This window comes from Leptinotarsa decemlineata, unplaced genomic scaffold, assembly GCF_025532065.1.
Source record: "Leptinotarsa decemlineata unplaced genomic scaffold, Ldec_3_MD MMD2_tig00001064_RagTag_RagTag, whole genome shotgun sequence".
Taxonomy (NCBI): Eukaryota; Metazoa; Arthropoda; class Insecta; order Coleoptera; family Chrysomelidae; genus Leptinotarsa; species Leptinotarsa decemlineata.
Window position 1 is genome coordinate 6,387,792 of NW_027412558.1, and position 24,840 is coordinate 6,412,631.

Genomic DNA, 24,840 nt, shown 5'->3' on the forward strand with positions numbered 1-24,840 from the left:
TTCACAATGATATAGGACTCGTCAATGGTAAAAAAAACATGAAATGTATATAAACAATAGTATAACAGTATTACAAAATTCATAAATTCAACACATGAGAGAGCTTTTTTAAAATAAACAATCAAAAGGGTTCATACATGTACATAATAGTTGAAATAGGTGATGCCAGACATAATATTAATTGTTGATTGGCGAATGTGGATATTCAAATATTCATTAATATTGTAAAAACAACCATCTACGAGATATTCTCTGATTCTCCGTTTGAATACTAAAATTGATGCTACACTTTTTAGGCCGGAAGGAAGACAATTAAAAAATTTAGAACCTGCTAGAGATGGCGTATTTTCGGATAATTTTGTACGAAGTAGTTTGATTGAATTCCCGTTGCTTATTTCGTAATTATGACATTGGGAGTTAACTTCTAATTCGAGTTCGCGTTTTTTCTCAAAATGCAGACAGTTATAAATATAAAGAGAAGGTACTGTTAATATCTTCCTTTGCTTCAAAACAGGTCTACATGAATCAGTATGACGTAGACTGTGAAGCATACGAATTATTCGTTTCTGAGCAACAAAGACCCTGTTAATATTTGTTGCATCTCCCAACAAGACCACATTGTAAAATAGTACAGAATTAACAAAAGCATAGTAAACATGTAACAGTTGTTCTTCACTCAGTATTTTTTGAGCTGCATTAAGGCATGGAAACTGCTATTGAGTCTTTTACTCACGTAGTCCACTTGAAATTGCCAATTCAATGAGCAGTCGATGTGAACTCCTAAAAATTTTGTGGATTCTGAAGGGTATATATTCATGTTATTCATAATAACGTGTATGGGATGTTCCACAGATTTTCTTGGAGAAAACTGTACCAATACTGTTTTTTCTGCATTGACCAGAAGTCTATTTCTTTGACACTACTTTGAGAAATTTTGATTCATTACATTCAATTTTTTTGAAGTTCCAAAGAACTGTCGGCTTCTGCGGAAATAGAAGTATCATCGGCAAAAAGAACTATCGAAGTAGCGCCGATATGTTCTGGTAAATCATTTATGTATAGTAAAAACATTATTGGTCCAAAACTGAGCCTTTTGGAACTCCAACTTCCAAATCATGAGTATTTGAGTTTACATTATCCCATTCTACGTACATCTTCCGGAATTGCATGTGAGGTATAATCCAAAATAGAAATTCACCTCGAATTTCAATTCCACTAAGTTTGTTGCCCAGTATATTGGAGTTCATAGAATCAAAAACCTTTGATAAATCGAAGGAGAGTGCGGCTACAAACTTTCCTTTGTCAATTCCTCTATAGATATTTTCCAAGAAAGCTACCGGGGCAAAATCCATTTTGACATTTGTTAATCACATTATGTTTCGTTAACAAAGAAAGTAGTTCTTCATAGATACATGTTTCAATTACTTTGCTCAACACACTAGGCATAGTTATTGATCGGTAGTTTTCAATTAACAAGGGATCATTTCTTTTCAAGAGAGGAACAATTTTTCCTACTTTCAAAATATCTGTAAAATTGTCGTCTTCCATAGATTTATTGATGATATATGCAAGTGGTTCACATATATACTCAGAAATGGCTTTGATTATTTTTGTCGAGAGACACTTCATGCCAGTAGAATTTTGCTTGTTGAGCCCAAGACTAACATTGTAAACTTCCGATGGAATAACAGGGTTAAAATAAAAACCATCCAAATTACCGACAAGATCAATAGTTGGCACTTCAAATGAATAATGTTTGGCGAATTCGTTAGCTAAAATGGATTCATCTCCTATCAATTTATGTCCAATGTACATTTCTTGGGAATATTTTTTATTTTCTTTTCCAGTTAGTTCACTCACAGTTTTCCACATTTGTTTTTTTTGACCTTGTATACTTTCTGAGCTAAAAATTTTGTTCTGATAGTATTTCCTCTTGCACATACATATTTTTTTTCATGCCCCTTTTTGTCTCTGTAAAAATGTATCATGTCATTATCTCCATTTTCAGTTAATCGGTGAAGTTCTCTCAGTTGTCTACCTTTTTCCCCGATATCTTCCGTAATCCACTCATTTTTGGTTATATGACAATCATATTTGATTGTCATAACGGGACATGTCAAGTCTAAATCATACAGTAATACATTGAAAACATTTCTGAATGTAGCATTGATGTCTAATCTTTTTTCATAAACGTATTTATAAGTTTCATTACTCAGAAATTGTCTCAAATTTGAGAAATTTCCCTCACACGTGTTGCGCCTCCTTAAGAACTTTTTGATATCACCATTATTATTAGGTATACCGTAACTTTTCAACTCGGATAACATAGCATAATGATCACTTAGATCAATTTCTACAACTTTCTCATTGAATAATGATTCATCAATATGGCAATCAAAACCAGCTGAGTCCTGTATTAGCTGAAGATCAACCTGACCTCACAGTCCAACATAAGATTTGTAGCAATAGCAAAAAGTCGACTTAGTAGTAACATTCATTACAATGCCTTTTTATGCCTTGATATGTATGACTATTTTTGAATTTCTATTCGTTATCTCATCAATGATTTCCAATGTTTTCCATTATTCCCCTTCGTTACTGAGAATTATCTTATGAAGTTTTGATTTTTTGTTCTTCTGATTAGCAAATTCAATTCACTCATTCAAATTTCATACTGACGCTTTACTTAACTTCCAATTTTCCAATAGTAACATTCTAAAATTTCTGAAGTATCATGTATTCCAACCGAATTTTTCCCATGTATGAATAAATAATAATGTAATAAAATTCCATTTCTTGTTACAGGGAATAGTAGTCAAAATATAGTAATGAAGAAAGAACCGCACAATGGATTGGGATTTCTAGAGTGAGAGTCCCAAAAGCAACGCCGCCATGTTAGGGGCAGGATTCGAATTCACGTTCAGCTAATATGTTCTTAGTGGTCTCTACAATACTGCTTCTCAGTACCGGTTTAGCAGGTGAGATGATAACTGAAGAAAAATAAATCAAAAATAGATTTTCAAAAACAAGCTACGTGCTTTCAAAATGAAAATTCGAATTAAACCGAACCCTCCAATTTTTCACAATACATAACGGATATGATACTTGTGATGTATTGTTTCGAACCTTTGGTGGAGTAACGAATATTACTAGAGTTTTTTACCAACACCAAACCGTTATTTTTAAACCTCAACACGTGTTTCGATCACCAAGTGATCATCTTCAAGAGGAAGATCAAACAGTATTGTAGAGATCACTAAGACTGTGATCTTCCTCTTGAAGATGATCACTTGGTGATCGAAACACGTGTCGAGGTGTTGAAATAACGGTTTGGTGTGGGGAAAAAACTCCACTGAAATCAACATAATGTTTATGATGTAAAAACTTCTCCAGGTCAAGTTAAATATTGTATCCTCATATATGTACACAGATAAATTAATGACAAGCCTCAGTATCATATAAAGTGTGAATTGACATGAATTGATGAGTTTGAATTAATCAAGAGTTTTTTTTCATTCCAGAGCATGTTCATAAAAGCTTGTTTTTGAAAAAAAATTACTATCAATGTGTTTCTCAGTTGTCGCTGAACATGTTTCCCAGCCTGTTCATTTGATGTAATGTGTTATTGTTTTATGATCGGACCCTGCAATATTTTCCTGAGCAACACCAAAATATCCCTACTTGTGGTCAAGTTATAACTCTTCGAAAGTGACCATTCTGAATTTTCTTCCCCTTGAAGATTTTCATTTTATATCCATATCATAAATGTGTATAAAACACACCACATCTCTTCATATTTTTCTCAGAAAATTCTTTGATTTAACACCCTCATCATAGGGTACATTATAAAAATGAGGCAGCCATCTTGGACGGTACACCATTTTGTTTATGAGAGATTTAATATACATATCATGGGGATGTCATGGGGACATCAAGGTATTTTCGAATTCTTTACAGCTTTGTTGTTCTCAAAATTTGGCAGGATGTTTCTACAAGTGAGAAATGCTACTATCGAAGATTTCGAACGCAAATTAGTAAACAAAGAAAAATTTGTTTAGTTTTCCTTCACTGATTCGCACAACAATATTTGAAAGAGGTGAATCCGATACTGAATTTGGCGAAAGAACTTAAAGCAGTGGTTGGTTATTTTGGCGAAGGTTTTAGTATTTCTGTGATAATCGGTATTTACATTTCCGCTATTCTAAAGGTATATTCACTATCCTAAAGGTTTCAATACAGAAACACAAATCTTCTCCTCCAGAAAGTCGTATTTTCTTTCAATACAAGCTTTCTCCAGGTGCGTTTCAGGTTTTGATTTTTCGTACGTTTCTACGAGTTAGAAAGACGTCAAAATTGGTCCACGTTATTAGTAAATGTCTCACTATTAAAAATAGTTAACATTAATTAATACTCAGTGCCAAAAATATTCCGTTTTCTTTTACACATTGGCAAAACAATACTATTTCGCATAATGGAAAAATGTATGCTGTAATTTGGCGAAGGAAATTGTGCTTGTAATTTAATTTTCTGGCGGAAGTGTTGGTGGTTAAAAGAGGCAATCGGCAATCTGTGAAGTAATGGGTTTTATTATTTTTACTATACAATGAAGGAATACAAATCACTATGCTTCAGAAAGTCGTATATTTTGTCAATACTGGTAAATCTGAAGGAAATCAACGAAACATTTGAAACAATAGACATTGGGTATACACTAGCATAAAATCCCATTTGAGATAATGAATACAAAGGCTAGGGTTGCAAAAATCAAATTCATGCGTTACAAGATATTTAAGAACTATAGAATGATACTAATAATTGACTGTTGAATTTGTGAGATGATCTTTTGCAAAAAGTCAAGCAGACAATCTCGAAAGCTAACCGAATTGAATGTTATTCATTGTGAGAAAGCGTCGCAAGTAATGAAATGAGAATTATGTAATTTCATTTTAGTCCAAGGAAACCAATTTATTTCGAGTGCTTTTACTGCAACTCATGAAGGAAGAGCATTCCGTTCTATTAAGAAATCGAATGATCTGATTTATATTCAATCCAGATATGATTTCCATAATTGAATTCAATTAGAAACTGAATAAAATTCCAGTTCAAAAATAATCTCAGATTTGAGAAAAAAAAAAAATATTTCTGTTACAACTTTTGACGTATTTGTTGACAACTAAATATCTTGATTATAGTTGCTAAAACTAACATATATCAGAACGAACACAATTTTAATAATCTTTTGGTTTTTTAATTTTGTTGTACAAGACCGGCATTAGTTCAAACAAGTACTTTGACAAAATAACAGAATATAACAATACAATTTTCACACAGAAATGAACTCAAAATCAATGAAATAATACCAACAAACATATTGCAGAATCGGCAATCTGCTGTATGGAGATTCGAAGGATCCGCAAATTTGACATGCTTGTTCACCTTTGAGCAAAATTCTAATACAAATATTCCTCAACTATATATACTACAAAATACGAGACTGGATCCCTCCAAAAGCAGTGTTCAACAGAAACAAACTGATAAAAAGAGGCCCTCATTCAGAATTTTGTCATGAACATATTAATTGTTCATAACATTGTCGATACCCAGATTGAGAAAATTTTTGAGTTCTATTGTTCTTCAACCGTCGGTTAGTTTATTTAAAAGAAGCATGCCAGGATGAATCTTCCCCTTAAAGCTCGAATTATATGAAATCAGAAAACACAGAGAACTGCGATATCTCCAGACTCGTTCTTTTTCATGTAGACATTATTTCTAACCACAAAATGATACAAACAAGCATTATTGTTGATGGAACCAGTGAGATGGAAATATCACATATTTCCAATATTGAAAAATCGATTGAGGAAGCAATTTCTTTTGTTCCTCCAATGAATATTCGATGAACTTGTTCTTCAATATTGTTTTCTTGAAGGACTGTGACTTTTCCTGGCAGTAAATATTTTCAGTGTATTTGTTACACAGTGCATTTCTTTAATGCCTACCCCTTTATTTTTTGAACGGGTCAACTCAAAAAATTGAAATTTGGGATAATGAAACTAATGCATGAATACTTTATTTTGATGTGAAATCGACAGATGTAATTTTCAAGATGACTAGGCACCATCTGGGAAAAAAAATAAATGGAGAGGGGAGTCCTGCGATACATCATTTGGAAGCTCCTGACGAATACTTTGCAACCCTAGAATATGAAGTCAATATCTTCACATACTACAAAATGGCGGAACATTCAATAATTTCCTGGAGACAAACACATTGATTTGTATATTTCTAAAAATATTCCTTTTTATCTGCCATATGGCAATTACAATAACCCGATAAGGTTTGTGTTGAGTTATTTTTTGTTTATAAAAAGGACAAAAAATGTCAGTACGACAATGAACATCATTGTTCCGTTAGAATATCCTCATTTAGTTTTTGGTTTTACTTGTAGAAAGGTACCACGTCAACAATATCTAAAATGATCAATTCTAGTCTATTGGAAGAAAAAATTGAAGCGATTTTTATTTGCGGTGCGACGCGAAACTTTCACGACACCGAAAGGATTTTAAAGGAACGTTTTCCGAATCGTCCTATCTGTAGAAAATATTTGAGGGAACTTGTATCGAAATTCACAACTACCGGTAGTGTACATAACAAAAAGTCTCCAGGTCATCCGTCCATTTCGGAAGAACAGCAAGTGCAAATAATTGGTGAAATGTAAGTAAGTCCTGAACAGTCTACTTATTTCGTCACGAATGTTTGTGAGGTGTATCCTTCTACTGTGTGGAGACTTTTGAAGAGGAATAGGTATCATCTATACAAAATTAAAATGGTACACCAATTAACTGAAGATGACCCACATCGAAGAACAGAATTCTGCGAAATCATGACGGAAACCATTGCAAGGCTTTCTACCTATCTCCGCAATATTTCTTTCAGTGACAAATGTACATTTTTCTTGAACGGCAATGTTCACAGACAAAATTGCCGTTATTGAAGTGACACCAACGCTTTTCCGGAAAACACATACCCAATATCCAGAAAAAATCAACGTTTGGGCAGGAATATTGGGGAACCATATTGAAGGACCTCTATTTATTGATAAAAATTCAACAGGAGAACTGTGTTTGAATATGCTGAAAGCTTCTGTTGACCCTCCCATCACTGAAATCATCGAAGCGAATCCTAATGAATTCGATATGGATATTGTATTCCAACAAGATGGAGCACCATCACATTACTCCAGACAAATAAGAAACTATTTGGATACTACTTTTCACGGTCGATGGATTGGCCGTCGAGGTTCTATAGAATGGCCAGCCCCCTCGCCAGATTCAACACCTTTTGTACTTTTTTTATGGGGCTATTTGGAGCAAAAGATATACAAAACTGAACCTGCTTCAATATTGGATATGCGGCAGAGAAAAATAAATATTTGTAGACATATTGACGTTACTGTGTTTGAAAATATTCGGCGTGAAACATCGAATAGGCAGTTCATATGGTAAGAAGTTCAAGGCAACCATTTCGAGCATCTTTTGAACTAACCTCAAGCTTATTACCTTATATTATTCAGTTGAATGTCAATGTATTCAAGCAATTATCAAAAGTTCCGCCATTTTGTAGTAGTTGAAGATATTGACATTATATTCTAGGGTTATGAAGCATTTGTCAAGAGCTTCAAAATAATGTGGCACAAAACCCGTTTTTCTATTAAATTTTTTTTTCCCAGATGGCGCCCAGACGCCATCTTGAAAGTTCCATCTGTCAATTTCACTTCAATATAAAGTATTCATACATTGATTTTATTATTCCAAATTTCAAATTTCCGTTCGGAAAATAGAAGGGGGGGATATTAAAGAAATGCACTGTATATCATTCTCTACGAAGCAAATATCATCTCATTCGACAGCTTTCCGACAGATTTAAATTTCAAAAATGGCCAGAACGAATCTCATTCAATATAGTTGAGTTGCTTACAATCTACAGTGATAATATCGAATGTTTTTTGTCAGTAACAAAATAATAATTTCAATTGGAAACTCTGTTTCGGAAAATTTTTTTTCAAATTTATCCCGGTGATAAAGATGGAGTAATTGCATAATTTTTTTGTTCATGTGGTGGTTGAGTTTTCAATTAATGAAATTTTCTGTTTGAACAGAACAGGCTTTTGTCTGGGATTTTTCCTTCTTGAATAATGAACGATGATAATTGCAACATGGAATTAGTCTCTCCGTCGCACAAAGTCATCATAATGAATAAATGAAAATTGGATGGTGCGAAAACAGAATCCACTCTATTAAGTTGGTTGTCCTGTAGAGTTGTAATCACCAAATAAAATTAAAATTCATTTTTATTCATGACCCTGCGAATACAAAATCCATTATGCAATTGAACATCAAATGAGTAAATTTCCATAATTGTACAAATTCGTTTCACGCTCTGTTTCCAATTACTCTCTCCATCACGGAATGAAAAACCAATGCTGAAATTACGAGTTGTTTAGTAGAAACTTATACATTGCATGATTTCGAGTGTAATGAGTGGATGATTTCAAAAAATATAGTTCAATAATAGATTTTTCATAAAGATCACCATATCACACTGAACTACATTTATTTCAAATTATGAAATGAAAAAAATATTCATTGGTGAAGGTATGTTGAAGATGTTATAGTCTGCTTCACAGGAACACAATGACATTTACGAAAATATAAAATCCACAATAGAACTAAGAGCCAATAATTTGATCAACTTTCTAGATGTCACAATAACAAAAATCGACAATAAACATGATTTCGCAATTTACAACGAACTAACCCATACAGATACAGATATCTATAACAATTCTGATTACCCTCATCAACATACATTTCAATTGGGAATCAAATCCATAAAACAAATTTCAGTAAACAACAACTCCAACCAACTTTTCAAACAGGTCATTAGCCAAGTATACCCCCACATTGAAAACAGTAACACCTACAAAACACTCACATATACAGAAAATTCATTAAATGAAGCAGATATACTACTAAAGAAAGAGAAAATTGACATAGTTTATAAGACTCCTTGGTTGGACATATAAAGAACAACAAGTCAAAAAAGGTTAGGTTAGGTTAGGTTAGTGGGTCTATTCGACCCTCCATCGCAACCCGCAACGGTTTATTGTGGCTCACATCTATTCACACTCGACTAAATAAACCCAGCTTCTTGAAGAAGACGATTAATTTGTCAGATAGCAAGAGTACGGCTCTGCCAAACTCTAAGAACCTTATTCGATCCCCAGCGGGGCAGGCATAAAGTATGTGCTCTGCTGTTTCATAATTTCCCAAACAGAGGCGACACACACTGTTTTCCGACAGTCCGAGTCTCTGCTTATGATTATGCAAATGACAGTGACCTGTAAGAAGACCTGTTAGACATCGTAGTTCATTCCTACTGTAGTCCAACAACTGTTTGGTATCAAGCTTCGGAGGGTGAATAAACGCCTTGGAGTGAGCCAATCTTGGAAGATTCTGCCAGAAATCCATGAATCTTCTTGCCATCCAGGTGTTCATTGTTTGTTTGGCAAAGCCTAAAGCGATGCCAACAAGGGACAAAGATAATCTACAAACTAACACGTGGATCTGGCTCAAAAGTTCATATAGAAAAGTTTTCAATAAATTTCAGAAAGAGAATCGCCGAATATAAAAGAAGCTGAAGATAACTACCTCTCAGAGAATAGCCACAATTACAACCTGAACTAGGACATACAGAAAATAAAGAACGGAAATGTAACCTGCCAGAATGAATGAATAGCCAAAATAACGTTGAATGAATACGAATAATACCAATAAAATAATGAAGATACAAAATGAAAATGACTACAGAGTAAAAACAAATAAAAATAGGCAAATTCAAAACCAAGTTACTTCACGACGTTTCGATTGTTGGTTAACGAAGAAATAGATTTCGAAAGATTTTTTTTAATCGACCTCGGGTGATGTATTCTCCCTTTTCTCTCTCCACTTCACTGGTTTGGTGGAGGTTGACAGGTTTCCATATTATGCATATTTTCACACGTCGTTGGAAAACAATTATGTAGCTCCTTTGAACTTCATCTTGAATCAGTGTTCCTCCCTGTGGAATGTCTTAGCTTGGAACCAATTGATGTTATGTTCATGAGTCCAAAAATACTCTGTTTCTTTTCTTCTGCTGGTTTCTCCCCGTTGTGTGTTTTTCTTGTACTCAGAAATGCGGACTTTCAATAGCCCCTTATTTTCAACGATATAAGATTTGATGCACTCACAGAGTATCTGCTGCTGCTACGGATTCTGTTTTCGAACCTGAAGCAGATTCGGATATTGTACTTCGACTCAATCCTTCGTATCCTTTCCGACAATCCTTCGACGTAGGGAAGTACAAGCACCGGTTGTGACGGTTTCTCTTCTTGCGAGACTCTTGCTGTCTTCTTAGCAAAGTCTGTTCCATCATCAGTTTGGAGTAACCATTCCACTGGAGATTTTTTTGATGATGCCCAGTTTCTTTTCGAGACTGTCTTTCGCATCATATACCCCAAAAGCACAATCTGCTAGAGTCTTCATGATTTCTCTTATGGTAAATTGATGGTGGTTGGATTCGTGATTCAGATACTGCCCCGCGTGGGTAGCTTTTTCGGTAAACATATTTTTCCACTTAGCGTCGGTCCTCTCCACCAATACGTCCAATAATGGCATTTCATTGGCAACTGTAGCTATTCATTCTAATATCCAATATCCAGCATTCACCAAACCCATATTTTGATTCACCATCATTCAAATTCAAAATGTATAGTATTCAATTATTCGCAATACGATATCCATCTGCCTGAAACTCCCCGAAGAATATCTTGTTGAGGTATTTTCACCTCATTTTGTGCATTCCACCGTCACATCTCTAGCATACTCATCCGTACTGATACAGCAGAGCTGAATAGACGGTGAGTCCTTTGCTTTGTCTGCTTCATTTTCTCCACATCCTTTCCATCGTTCAGTGACTTTCGTGGCGATAATTGTGTTTGGTAAACATGAAGCCAAGATTCATGTGGTTTGTAGGGAAGTGAAAGAGTTGGATTTGTTTGAAGTTAAACAGAATTCTGGTTGCAAAATAGATTTTTGGTGCGTTAAATATACATGGTGTATTAACATTTTTGGATTCAAATTTGAGTTTTTTTTGGATGTGTGAAATTTTCCGAGAAATCTTTCATCAGAAATATCTGGTATATCAGTGTGAATACAATTTTCGATATAGAGGTTGATTGGGAGTAAAATGAATGATCGTTGGAAAACGATTGTTTTTTCGTTATTTCCAATCAAATTAAACTGCGCTCTGCAACAATTGATTTTCATGACATACATAATACCTAAAGTATAATTTGAATTATTCAAATTATACTTGGGACTTCACTTGCGTTGACACGGTCGCGGCTTCCTATCTAGCCGAAAGTTCCAAGTCTGCTGGAACTGCAGCATTGTCTGGCGAGAAATTGAAAAGAAAAAAATACCAAAATCTTGGAAACAACTATCTGTTTCATCCAGTAGCAGTTGAAACTTTTGGTGTTTATGGCCCGGAGTCTATATTATTCGTTCACGAACTCGGAAGGAGAATAGGCCAAGCAACGATAGATCACCGGTTTACCTCTTTTTTGATAGAATAATTTTGATGAGATCATGAATTGCCCTAATTTCAGTACGGAACTGAATCCTCTTCGAAACAAGCCGAGATATGTGGATATTCATCAGTCTCCTATCAAGGTTAATTCACAAGTGATTGATCCACCTTCTTTTTTTTCAGTGCGGTCAGTGGACTCAGGTCATTCTTGCCCCCCAAATATGAGTTGCAATCCTCGTAGAACTGGTTCCCTTTCGGTGAAAGTGCTTCATGAAGCAAAGAGCTGAATCTATTCCTCTACGAAATCCTTCTTCACTTGGAAGGATCGATCGCAGCTTGAGAAATGGTTCTTATGGAGATTCTGTGAAACATTTTGTTCCTTACGAAACAGTAGATAGTTGTCCTGAAACTCTAGAGAAAAAATTTGGATTGGATAATTTAGGAAACACTTGCTACATGACAAGCATTTTACAAGTGTTGTTCATGACGAAGAATTTCAAGAACGAAGTTCTAATGATGAACGAGAACGGGAATGTTTCCTACTTATTCATCAAACTCAAACAACTGTTCATGCAGGCGCAGTTTCGTAAGAAGGTATCATCTTTTCCTCCAACCGATTTCCTGGAGTCTTTGAGGTCCACTAGATACTCGTTAGGACAACAAGAGGATTGTTTCGAATTCTTGGGGTTCTTGTTGAATACTCTTCGTGAGCAAAACAAGAGCAAAATCAATACTCCTGACCGCTCTGGACTGAATGATTCCGTACAGCCCATCTCGTCTCGTGTTTGTGAATCTTTTGCTGGAAAAATCCCCTTATTTACTTTGTGGTGAATGTTCAAGAAGTACCGAGAACTTATGTGAATTTCTGGAACTTCATCTAGCTTTTCCTAATATGACTAATAACCAGTCCGTGCAAAGCTTATTGTTATTTCATCTGAAAATGGAATTTTCAACAGGTGATGATCGACTGTATTCTCAAACATGCGCCAAACTAACTGACTGTTATAAGGAAACAAGTATAGCTGAGGCACCAGTCAATCTAATAATTACAGTGATGATTTTCAAACAAGACTCAACCTCTAACGAAAGCAAGAAACTCTTTGGAAGGTTCGAAATAGATGAACATTTCAACCTAGCAGACCACTATTATAATATTCATGCAGACATTGTTCACTGTGGTTCTGGCGTTGAATTTGGTCATCATTACGCCTTGGTCAAAAAAGAAACGGACTGGTTTGAGTTTGACGATAGTCGTGTCACGAAGTGTTCTGTCGATGCATTGAATTTAATGGAGGCTCTGGAGACACCCTACATTTTGTTTCATAAGAGAGAGGACATTGTTGGTTCAAGATCTTCAGATGATGTGGTGCTGCAGGTTTTTCCGGGTTTTCCTGCTGCTGAAAAAGCAAATGTGCCACTGGAATCAATGAAGTCGCCCCGGAGGGCCAATTAATTTCTATTGTTGTTTTTATTTTATTTTTATCGTTGTTTTAATAAAATGTTCAATATTATACTTTATCAATTTCATTTTCCAATCCTGAGTTACACAATAAAATTCTTCACTCGTCGTAATCAAATCAAAAATCTCACACGAAAATGTTGACATAAAATATCAAAAAAATTCATATCTAGAAAAAAATCCGAAAAAAATACAACCTTTTAGCCAATAATAAACAATTCAAGTGGCTCTTTCACATCGAAATGAAGTTGGAAAACATTTTTCTCAAAAAAAAAGCCGTGAGGCATAAAATCCAATAGAATCTGTGAATTGAGCTACAAAATGCTATGTTGGCCAAACCAAATGTTTCCCCAAGTCACGAAAATCACAACACATGAAGGACTGTAAGAAACTCCTGCTGTTCGAAAGCTTTTAGCGAAATGTTATATATTTTGAAACAAAACAGTATCCATACTAGATACCGGTGACCTTAATACGTCATATTTCATCTTGTGGAAATCAAATCGTGAGGTGTAGTTTCTGAAATTACTATGAAGTGAAAACATATTTCATCTTAATCAAAATCGTCAGGAAATGCCGGTTGCCATGTGAAGGAAGGTTTATAAAGTGAGCTGTATCAATAATAGTATAACAATTATTTATCATTCACAAATATACTGTGGTGTCTAGACAAGTTAACACAAATCTGCTTTCATATAAATCATACACAATCTGAAGTAATTTTCATATAAATATAAATGAATGTCAAAACTGATATATAACACTGTGAAACAAATCAAAACAGAAAAGAAATTGGAATTCAAATCAACTCAGGAAAATATGTAATCATGCGCATCATAATTAGCCCTCCTCAACATTTTTTTTATTGAATCTAAGAATGTATCTCTCGAGGCATGCATCTATAAGTACTTCATCTACAATATTCACAAAATAATTGTTGATTTTTTTTATTTCCCTCAATAGAAGGAACGAAAAGAACTGTTGAATCCCTACTAATGAAATAAATGCGAATGTAAGTTTCACGCGAAACCTACTCAACCGAACATCAAGAAAATTTGTACACATATTCTTGGAGGTATAAGAAGAAGAAAATATGTAGGATAAAAAAATTGGTTGTCAAAAAAATATCAAAATCTAGCTACTTTGTTGGTTAGGTCAGGTTGGGTTAGTTTACGTTAGGTTATGTTAGGTTAGGTTAGGATAGGTTACGATAGGTTAGGTGAAGTTAGAGTAGAGTAAATGAGTAGGGTAGAGTAGAGTTGAGTGGAGTAGAATAGAATAGAGTAGGGTAGAGTAGAGTAGTTTAGGTTAGGTTTGGTTGAGTTTTGTTAGGTTAGGTAAGGTTACGTAAGGTTAGGTAAAAATTTTTAAAAATTGTGTGACCTACTTACTTGAAAAATGAAATTTCTTAGAAAAAAGTTTCAACATAAATTTTGTCTACGTCACAACCAAAGCGTGGATTCGAATTCTTGAGATGTGATTGAAAATTCAAGATGTTCTTTAGTAAGCTGAGAGGGCGCCAGCCTATATATACTTATATGAATTGACGAGGAATGGGGAATCAAATAAAATAAATGCAGATATATGAATATATAATTAATCAATAAATATATGATAATTTGCAATGAGGTTTGTACTCTCTTGACTATGGCATAAATATTACTGGATTAGAAAACAAGTAGCAGGAAACTAAGTACACTGAGGATACACTACAAAAACACACTTTTGTCTATTTTCCACTATATTTCTTTATTGTTGACCGGTTTCGGCTATTATACCATTTTCAAAACTAACTGATTACATTTAAATCCGAGTAATTTATACCTATATTATTCTAGCATAAATGATTTGATATACCTGATATATCTGATATACCTGATATCCGTAACTGCGTTTCATATACCTGTAAAATCCATGAACATAACAAAGCTTTCAATATAATGTAGGTTTTGGGATCTGGACTATAGGCTCATGAGAGGACTATTGTTCAATTCAAGTTGTTCGTTGACGACAATAAAATTGGGATCTTTCTTTGACCTGTTTATTTCCATAGATTCCAACAGATTCATATAGTGAATATAGTAGAAAATAGACAAAAGTGTGTTTTTGTAGTGTATCCTCAGTGAACATGAATTTCCACAAAACAAACAAGTCGTCAATCGAAGAAACTAAGTACAAAGGAAACACGGAGATTGGTTTCCAGTGAAACCAACAAAAAAGAATAGATAAAATGTACATCAAAATTTCATAATAATTATGACTCAATACTTTCATCAGTAGGGATTGTTCAATCAACAGCTGTCGATTAAATCACAAATATGTATATGTGAACAATATGAAAGGGAAAGCATTTACAAGTTTAAACGATCAATACTCATTCGGTAACAATAATAAATAAAACGCATATCTTCTTTATTTCAATAGTCCACTTGACATTGAAGGAGAAGACATGTAGGTACTCACTCTGTCTGTTTACACTCTGTAGGTTTACACGTACTTATATATCCGGAAGGGGTGAAATTCCACGAGTCTTCCTGAAATTGCAAACACGACCAGACCTAAATTATTGCTAGTTAGTGGTGTAACTCGCATCGAATTTCTTATAAAATGAACATGGGCTCTAAAGGTAGACAATAGGACAACGACGTAGCAGGCAGTGAACGATCAAGATATAGATGAAACCAAATTTTTCGGATAATGTTCAATCGATTGGATTTAACGACAATTCATCTGATTCTGATCCTTCTTGATCTTTTTCCTTCTTTCTGGCCTGAAACGAGAACATAGTTTCTGCAAATCTACTGCAAAAAACTAGAAATTGTAATGTCTTGAATGATTTACCTTATATTCTTTTTTAAGGCCTTTGAAGTTAAATAGGTACACGAAGTGTGACTATATATTTTATCGAACATCACCGACCCTTTTCTTTGCTCGATGTTCGTTCTCTGAAGCCTCGCACCGTCGCATCAATTGTCCTCTGCCCACCTGCACTCCATTTCAATTGAACTATAGAAATGTATATACAGGTTGTCCCAGTATCTCATAAATGAAAAACTGGGTCAAGTTTTCGTTGAAACGCCCTCTATGAGATGTACTGATCTTCTAGTGTATATTTCTTCCTCCACTTTATATTTCTTGATTGGTTCGCAGATAGTTCAAAAACACCTTCAGGTTGCTGGTATTAATCTGGCCGCCAAATAACCGGACTTATTCGTCCAAATTCAAATAGTTTTGAACCACAATGAACCCCGCGGGTTACAGCGGAGAGAAGATTAGACCCACTCACAGGACCTTCCTAAATATTTCTTCGTATTCGAATCGACATTCTTTCTTCTGATGTTTTATGTGGTGTTCAGGTCAAATTGATGAGTACACAGCATTTTCTCCGATGTCTATTTCACATACAAGAGCCATGTGCATTTTTTCAGGTTCGATGCCCGGAGGTCCAGGTGTTCCTGAAAATATCACTGTGACTTTTCTCAACCCCACATCGGTCCGTGTGTCTTGGGCCACGTCAGTTGCGAATGCAGACAAATACGATGTTACGTACAAACCCACAGATGCGAGGTATGTTACTGTTAGTGTTACTATACTTATTTTTTATTTTCTAATAAATATAATTTTCATATGGTTATGTTAGGTCAGGTTAGGGTAGGTTAGGTTAGGTGAGGTTAGGTAAGGTGAGTTTACGTTAGGTGAGGTTAGGTGAGGTTAGGCTAGGTTAGGTTTGGTTAGGTTAGGTTAGGTTTGTCGAGTAGCATAAAATGTGCAAGGTTGAGAAGTATGTCTGAATATAATCATAAATTACACTGGAATGAAACAAATACATCAGCATAAAGATGACATTTGATATTTTGAATCCATCATAATCCAGAAAAGCTTCTGACGAGTGATCTCCGAAAATTTTTGGGGAAGGAACAAAAAATTCTACAGTCTGAAAAAAATTTCGTGCTGGAGGCAGCCCATAGGATTTTTTCTGGTAATGGTAAAAAAAGAATCAGCGAGTACATAATATGTATAAAGGGGACAAATAATGGATTTGATTATTTGTCTTGAATTAGTTCTTGTTATGAAAAGACAAACTTGGTGAATGCACAATGCTGTTAATATTGATATATATGATTTTTGGAAGTTATAGTCACAAGAAGACACATTCAGTGAACGAAGTGAGTCCTCGCCTACTGCCTCACACTTGAAGAGCCCTCGAGAGACCTCTTCAAATGCAATGCCACCAGACTTGAAATATCCGTTTATTCCTAAACTGAATGGAAACTTAAAAAACATAGGCCACTCTAATCAATTTCCTGAACCTGAAATAACAACAAAACTCCCAGTTTTATGTTTTATAAGGACACGGTAGCATTTTGCTTATTCAAACTTGGTGCGTGTGACTCTAAAAAGTGAGTTGCTTATAAAAAAGTTTTTTTTTTTCTACGAAGTGGAGATTTCTCGATTTTTGTTTGAGTCCCGCTCATATCCGTCATATTTTCGCATTTTCTTTGAAACTTATACTGAGACTACTCCATGAAACGATTAATCTTTCTGTATAGGAGACCACTCGAGTCGCCAAGATAATAATTACACTAACCATATTTCCAAGAACATATTCGAATAATAATAATAATAATAATTATAATATTTATTCACACACAAGGATAATAGTGCAAGGATAATAGTACAAAATTGTAATTTGAAAACAAATTTCTAAAACTAACGGTGAATAAATTTACAGCTTACGAAATACAAGTACTTGTTTGTAAGTTTTAAAAGAAACACATAAGACATTACTAATTGAAACGAAATATACATACACAGAGTGTATAAGTTCATCTAATAAAATGATCTAAAATTAAAATCTAAAAGCAAAAACATACTAAAATATCTACATTGGAGAATTCAATGGTAAAAATGTCATTACTTTTATTATACTTTTTTTTATTCTATTCATTTTAATCCATTGCCTATTTGATTTAACTCTCTATATTTTCATGAAAATAGTTTCTGCTTGTATTTTGTACATAATGTTCAAGAGTTTTTTTGAAACGGTGTGCGCAGACCTCATTTTTAATATCATTTGGCAATGTATTAAACAACTTAGGCCCAAGATATGGATAGCTTTTTTGCCCGATTGACTTATACATAAGGGGTTATATTTATGCCTAGTTGAGTAATTATGGTTTTGCATTATTAACTCAGATCTGTATATGAATTGTCTCAGATTTGCTTGTATGTAATATAATTGTCTAACATCATCAACACCAGCTTCACAAAACAGCAAGTCACTAGAATATCTTCTATTCTTATTGAGAAGAATTTTGAGGAACCGTTTTTGCGAGATTTCCAGTATATTGTAATAACTTTTCGAAAGATCCCCCCAACCGATGATTCCATAATTCAAATGAGATTCTACTAAACTCTTATATATCATTATTTTCTGCTTGATATTGAGATATTGCGTCAGTTGTTTGAATTTGTACAGGATACAGCGTAACTTTTGAGTCAGAAATCTCACATGTTGGTCCCATTTAAAGTGACAATCTAATACAATACCAAGGTATTTGATATTTTTGGCTTGATTTATTTTATGAAAGTGAAACTCTCATAAACATGCTCTTTCTACTATAATTTAGACACAACACTCTTAACATTCTCAACAAAAACGTTTCCTTTGTATACATTTGGAATGAAATGATAATTTTTTTTCATAAGTGTTCTTCTCTAAAACACGTAACAGGTCTTTACCTAGGGAAAGCCCATGTATTTCGCATCCCTATCTTAGTTGTCAAACTGGCAATGGTAATTCTGAACAATTTAAAATATGGCATTGGGAAACCTCCAGTATTCAAAAACACTGGACGGTCACATGAGGACCTTTCTTTTTTTCTGGGTTGAACCCAGCAAGCTTTTGCGATAGTTTTTTCCTGCATATCCATTTATGAAATCGATCCAAGATGGAGAATATTGTATGGCCGGCTAACACCGTTCTCATGAAGCAGGATTTCAGGATTTCGTTGTATTGAAGTATCACACACAAGTTAAGCAATATTGGATTATACAATTCTGCTACTATTTGAATTACTGCAGTCAAGTTCATAAATTCATTTTGGATGAAAGTAACGCCATCTTTGGAGGGAACCCTTAGTCTCGAAGAACGGGACAAACTCTGGGATTTGCAAGAAACATTTAGTCATACTCTCGAAGAACGGGATAAACTCTGGGTTTTGGAAGAAACCTTTAGACATACTCTCGGACAACAGAACAAAATTTGTGCTTGTGAGCTGAAATAATAATAATGATACTTATAACGGTTATTGCAACAGTTTCCCATTTATAGAGCAAAGTATACATGATCAATGAAAAAAGTATCTATACTATTTGATTTAACTCAAAATAATCATAACAAATATAAAAAACACGAAATTGAAGATTGTGAATTTTTCTTCATTCATAGACTATTGATTCGCACGAGACACATTTTCAATTCAATATGAGCTGAAACAAAAAATTTCGAGAGCTTTTGTGCATTACAATACATAAAGTTTATGCCCTTCTGTATAAAAAATATTATTGTACCTAGTTGCCAGTCTAGGAACAAAGATAGTATTACAACACAGTCTATCTTACCATTCAATCATTTGAATGAAACATATGCCCCATTTCTTCGTTCCTTTAATGATATAATATGATGTAATGAGTAAGTGCAGATGAAAGTTATCTCCGATTTGCCCAAACTCACTAGTTGTTATCGATTCAACGAATAAAAATACATTTCGCAGAATATGAAAATTTTGAGAAGTCTCATAACCATAATCGCCCTCCAAAAAAATCATATAGCACACGTCCGACTCTGTATGCATTACCCTCCTTTTGAAATACAGAAGCGATGTATTTGTTCCATCAGATACCACTCTCCTAATTGGATCGATATAGTGAAGCGTCCGCTAATCTGACTACATCAGCTGATGAATTGACCTACCTCTTCAATTAACTGTTGGGCCATCCAAACTATTCCCATCGCTATACGTTCACGTGCTGACCTAGGTTCAAGTCTATTGTTCGACATCACAAACCACGTTGCATACTCGACTTGATGCTATTGCATTATCACAGAGGCACGTTGAAGGTGTTCAGTATTCGGTGTTATTGAGGATGACGGATTTGACGGTGTATAGGTTGTTTCGAAAGTTTTCTCCGTTTTTATGAGTCAAATTTGAACTGTAATATCTCAGTTAATACTGATCATGCGGTTACCGAAATTTGATGAAACACACTCAATACTTATTGCAATATACTCAAAACTCATTACATGTTGAGGTATTGAGAATGAGAAAGTAAGCAAAAACCATAGCAATGTTTTTCAGATGGTATTCTTTAAAAAACTGTTAATAATTTTCGTGGCAACGTTAGTTTAAAACGTCTTGTCAACTTGTTTTGTATGTTACTACATTAGTTGTCAGTATTTTGATTTGAATTTAAAGTTCGTTAACTTCAAGTCTGACAAATGGTTGAATTAACTAAAATGCATAAAATAACAGTTTTACAAATAATTGTTTACGAAGATAAAACCCGAATTCAACAGGAAGTAGCTCGCCTATTCCGTGAGAAATTTCTTAATTTACCGCCCATATCTCAAAGAACAATGAGCAAAATAGAGAAGCAGTTTCGCGAGCTTGGTCATGTGTGGCAGATAAAAAAAGCAGCCGCCAATGCGATGAGTGATGAACTCAAATTAGCTGTGATGGTTGAGTTTGAGGAAAACCCACATGCATCGAGTAAAGAGGCATCCACTACATTCAATGTTAGCCATACATCGATAGTAAACATATTAAAAGGAAATGAAATGCACCTTCATAAAATGATACCTACTCAGGAGCTCATGGAAGACGATTCCAATAGAAGAACGTATTTTTGTGAGCAAATGATGGACATGTTCGATAACTATCATCCAATTACAAGACGTTATGTTTTCTGATGAAAGTACCTTGTCTCTTAACGGTCATGGTAATCGGCAAAATTGCCGCTACTGGTCAACAAAAAATTCTCAATGGATGAGAGAAGAACACACGCAATACCCTCAAAAGATAATTGTTTGGACAGGGATTGTAGGAAACCATATCATTGATCCTTTTTTCACTGAGGGCAACTTGAATGGCGATAATTTTTTGGCACTACTCAAAATGATGTCATTCCAAGTTTAGCAAATTTATATCCTGATCCAGGAAACCCTCAAGTTACAGTGAATACGATATTATTCCAGCAGGATGGAGCATCTCAACATTACCAAGTTGATTTCCAGCAATATCTCGATACAACATTTTCCAATCGGTCGACAGGGAGGCGAGGATCGATTGAATGGCCAGCGCGATCACCTGATCTATATGATGGTATATATATATGGGATATATGAAAAGCAATGTGTACAAAAATAAACCTTCAGATTCGAATTATTTTTATTGAACGAATAACGGTTGGGATTAGGTTCGGTCACGCCTGATATGTTGAATAATGTTAAAAGACAGTTTTATGTGAGATTGGGATGTTGCCAAGACGTTCACGGCGAACATTTTGAACATCTACTTCAATAACATCCATGGTTCTTTTACGTATTCTACATTTCATTACGTTTTGCATTACATTTCAGTTTTTGAGTGTATTTCATCGAATTTCGATAACCATATGATTTCAATTTATTGTATCTTGATTATTGCAATAAACTTGAAAGCGATAACATTTTTGGATAGAGAATGAAGAGATCTTTCAAACTATTCATCACAAACATATACTTCCCATTTAAAAAATAAGGGGTTGTACCTATTATTCGACGGTAGTTGAAGGTGGGTGTAGTGTTTTTCCGTTGAAGTATGTCAAATTATAATTATGTTTCGCGATGTACAGTTACCGTAATAATGAATTTATACCATTGTCTATTATATAAAATGATTTGAAATTTTTGAAAAAACACCAAGTCTATTTTTCGGACAAGGAAAGATCATGCCTAACACCGCACCACAGTAAGCCCCCTCACTTGTATGGTCTACCCAAAATCCACAAGAAGGACGTTCCGCTTAGACCGATCATCAGCTCCAGAGATTCGGCTACTCAAAACTTGTCTAGATTTTTACTTCCCTTAATACAACCATTACAAGGGAAAACATCGTCTTTTGTGAAGAATTCAAGACATTTTGTCGAACTACTAGGGTCAATTGAAGTCACACAGGAAGATCAACTAATTAGTTTCGACGTGGAAAGCCTTTACACCAACGTTCCGGTCGAAGAAGCACTCCAAATCATACAGAGAAAGCTATCCGAAGACGGGAACCTGAAAGAGAGAACGAATCTACCTATAGAAGTAATTATGGAATTACTAGGATGCTGTGTACGAAACTGTTATTTCCAACTGAAGGACGAATTCTTTACACAAGATGAGGGACTGCCAATGGGATCGCCACTTTCACCAGTCATAGCCAACATATATATGGAGTGGTTTGAAACTCTGGCCATTGAAGAAGCCCACAAGAAACCTCGAGTCTGGTTGAGATATATTGACGACACCTTCATAATATGGAACCATGGGAATACTGAACTAGACGCCTTTCTGAAACACATCAACAGCGTGAGACCTTCCATCACTTTCACAATGGAGAAGGAAATCCACAATGAATTGCCATTCTTAGATGTTTTGGTGAAGAGGACCGACACTAAGTGGGAAACATCTGTATACCGAAAACCCACTCATACGGGACAGTATCTGAACCACGAATCCAACCACCATCAATCGACAAAAAGAGGAATCATCAAGACTCTATTAGACCGTGCTTTTGGGCTTTGTAATACAAAGGAAGGTCTCGAGAAGGAACTAGACATCATCAAAAGTGATCTTCAGCGGAATGGATACTCCAAAGCGATGGTAGAAAAGACTTTGGCCAAAAGACAGCAGGAGCCTCGCAAGGAAGAGAAGGCGTCACAACCAGTGCTTTCACTTCCCTACATCAGAGGATTATCGGAGAGGATAAGAAGAATTGGTTCCAAGTACAACATTAGAACCTGTTTTAGATCCGGTAACACTATCCGTAGCAGCCTCACGAGAACCAGGCCCCCAAACGCGGACTGCGATTCCAAGAATTGCATTTACCGGATACCCTGTGAGTGCGGAAAATCCTGTATTGGTGAAACTAAGAGGCCATTGAATATTCGCATTGCCGAGCACAAGAAGCACACACAGCGAGGAGAAACCAGCAAATCAGGAATAGCAGACCATGTTTGGACCCATCAACACAACATCGAGTGGTCCCAAGCTGAGATCTTGCACAGAGAGGAACATTGGTTCAGGAGAAAATTTAAGGAAGCCGCATACATGTTGTCCAACAACGTATTCAGCCAGGCCAGCGTAGATATACGAAACATATGGAAACCCATCATCAAACGAGAAATGACCAACTCCCGCCAAATCGGTCATCTCTCACGGAATCAGTGAAGCGGAAAATGGAAAGTAGAGAAAGTGAAAGTATTTCAACGACCTATAAAATAGTCATCTCTCGGAGGAATCAGTCCAGTCATCACCCGAAGACGATTGTAGATACCAACAATCGAAACGTCGTGAACTAACGTGACTTGGAATCTCTACACTTTTCATTTTTATTATTTTCTTTTTTTTTTGCATTCCTTTAATTTTTTATTTTTTTTTTTATTTATTCAATTATTATATTTTTACTTGTAGGTTATTTTACTATCATTTCATTTCAGGTTTATTGTTGCTTAATATAATTGTTATTTTCAACTATTCTTTTTTAATTATTCTTTTTTACTTGTTTCAGGGATTTCAAATCATTTTATATAATAGACAATGGAAGTCCGAACTAGTGAAATTCATCACGAAACATTGTCAATCACCTTCAAACGAATTTATACCATTTGGCTTTTACACACTATATAAAATATAGTATAAGTTGCGATGAACAAATTACAGGTAGTCTGTTCAAATTCTCGTTCAAGTTCCTCTAAATCTCTAAAACAATAGAACGCTCGCTTTTCATAAAGTTTTCCCTTTCACGTGATTATAGACGTTAGTTGCTGTTTTACGTTTGAGAATATCACCGAAAGAAATTGAAACGACAATGAACTTCATCAAATATTACCAGCAGAAATATAATACATACATTTCTAAACTATCCAAAGTGATTAGACTATCACCGTAATTGAATCATAAACTGAATTCTCAGTAAGAGAAGAAAACAAAAGAATTGAGAAATCACTTCACATCAGTCATATGTCAAGTGTTATTTGAACACGTCTCATATTTTCGAACCGCCATTTCCAGCTCGATTCATTTTTGTGTCCATGATGAAGGAGTCTACATCCAGAACATATATTACCTTTCCAGAAAATCCACTTCTTTTTTCCATGAAACATCTACAAAGTGGATTCACGCCTCGAACGCAATTTTGCCGAACGTATTTTTTGCAGCTGGGAACCCCTGCCAGGCCCGAATTTATTACCTTTCAAACACCACTGCCTCGACAGTGAGCTTACCTTAACCTCAAACCAATTGACATCGCAGTCGGCTTTGCTTATCGATTATTGGATCGTTGTTCATTTATTCCTCCTGAAATACCCCGACACGAACTACCACCGCAAACTTCAGTTTTGCCGAACAAGCGAAATGTGGCACAAGTAACGGACAAGCTTGATCAAGTTGGCGGTGTTTTACATAATTTTCTGTACGTGTAGAACAAAATGGGGTCGGTGAAAGATTC

The 24,840-nt window shown here is 35.1% G+C and overlaps 1 protein-coding gene across 3 annotated transcripts in view; it reads left to right on the top strand.

Moving 5' to 3' along the window:
• The window catches only part of LOC111501873 (uncharacterized), a 314,266-nt gene that overhangs the window by 137,774 nt on the left and 151,652 nt on the right, over nucleotides 1–24,840 (top strand). For all 3 annotated transcript variants that reach the window (XM_023155791.2, XM_023155790.2, XM_074175575.1), the window contains 2 exons: nucleotides 2,806–2,978; nucleotides 16,516–16,654. In XM_023155791.2, the coding sequence (XP_023011559.2) occupies nucleotides 2,930–2,978; nucleotides 16,516–16,654 (188 nt within the window). In that variant the 5' untranslated portion in view covers nucleotides 2,806–2,929. The remainder of the gene's footprint in view (nucleotides 1–2,805; nucleotides 2,979–16,515; nucleotides 16,655–24,840) is intronic.